This window comes from Lytechinus variegatus, chromosome 4 (assembly GCF_018143015.1).
Source record: "Lytechinus variegatus isolate NC3 chromosome 4, Lvar_3.0, whole genome shotgun sequence".
In the NCBI taxonomy this organism is placed as follows: Eukaryota; Metazoa; Echinodermata; class Echinoidea; order Temnopleuroida; family Toxopneustidae; genus Lytechinus; species Lytechinus variegatus.
Window position 1 is genome coordinate 6,734,079 of NC_054743.1, and position 645 is coordinate 6,734,723.

At 44.7% G+C, this 645-nt stretch overlaps 1 protein-coding gene across 1 annotated transcript in view; it reads left to right on the forward strand.

Moving 5' to 3' along the window:
- Positions 1-479: 479 nt before the first annotated feature.
- The window catches only part of LOC121412445 (N-acetylated-alpha-linked acidic dipeptidase 2-like), a gene marked incomplete at its 3' end in the record, with an annotated part of 28,690 nt that continues 28,524 nt past the window's right edge, over positions 480-645 (forward strand). The window contains exon 1 of the mRNA XM_041605255.1: positions 480-645. This exon is cut by the window's right edge and continues 214 nt beyond it. Coding sequence (XP_041461189.1) covers positions 480-645 — 166 coding nt within the window.

The window sequence follows — 645 nt, forward strand, 5'->3', positions numbered from 1 at the left end:
ATTGATCAAGAAAGTTGTATTCTCTTTGACTATCTTTATTTCTCGTCGTGTTTGTCCAACTCAACCTGCCCTACTTGTTTTGTATGGATTAAATCAGGGTGCACACCGTTTTTCAGGGCATCCTCGAAATTCTAACAGGCCAAACTGTTTACCTGAATATATTTTATCTCTGAACACCTTTTCAACATCTGACTTTTACATCCGAATCAGTGTTCAATTTGGGTGGTTCATGGGGTCTTTGATATAAGGTGGTAGCGCTATAAAATATCTAATTGGATTCCGACCAATAATCTTCCACGCTTGAAACTAGCAGAAAACAAGTGAGAAGAAGATCTCTAACTGCTTGAAGTGATTGCCAGAGGCAAATCTGGCTTGCAACATTTTCTCGTAATAGGCCTGCATCACCAGAGTGATTTCCCATTCGATATTACCTTTCTCGCCCTTGTTCAATCATCGCCTCTTTATCGCTCATCATCGCCATGGAGTCGACGATTCATCCAGCATCGCGAGCACGGGAGCAGCAGCGTTTAGCATTCATGAGCCTGGTCGCACCCAACGCGGACGAGGCCTTCGTTGTCGCCACCATGCAAGACAGGTATAAACGTTCAGTGACCCTCGCTGTCGGTATCGCTATTCTCTGCGTGG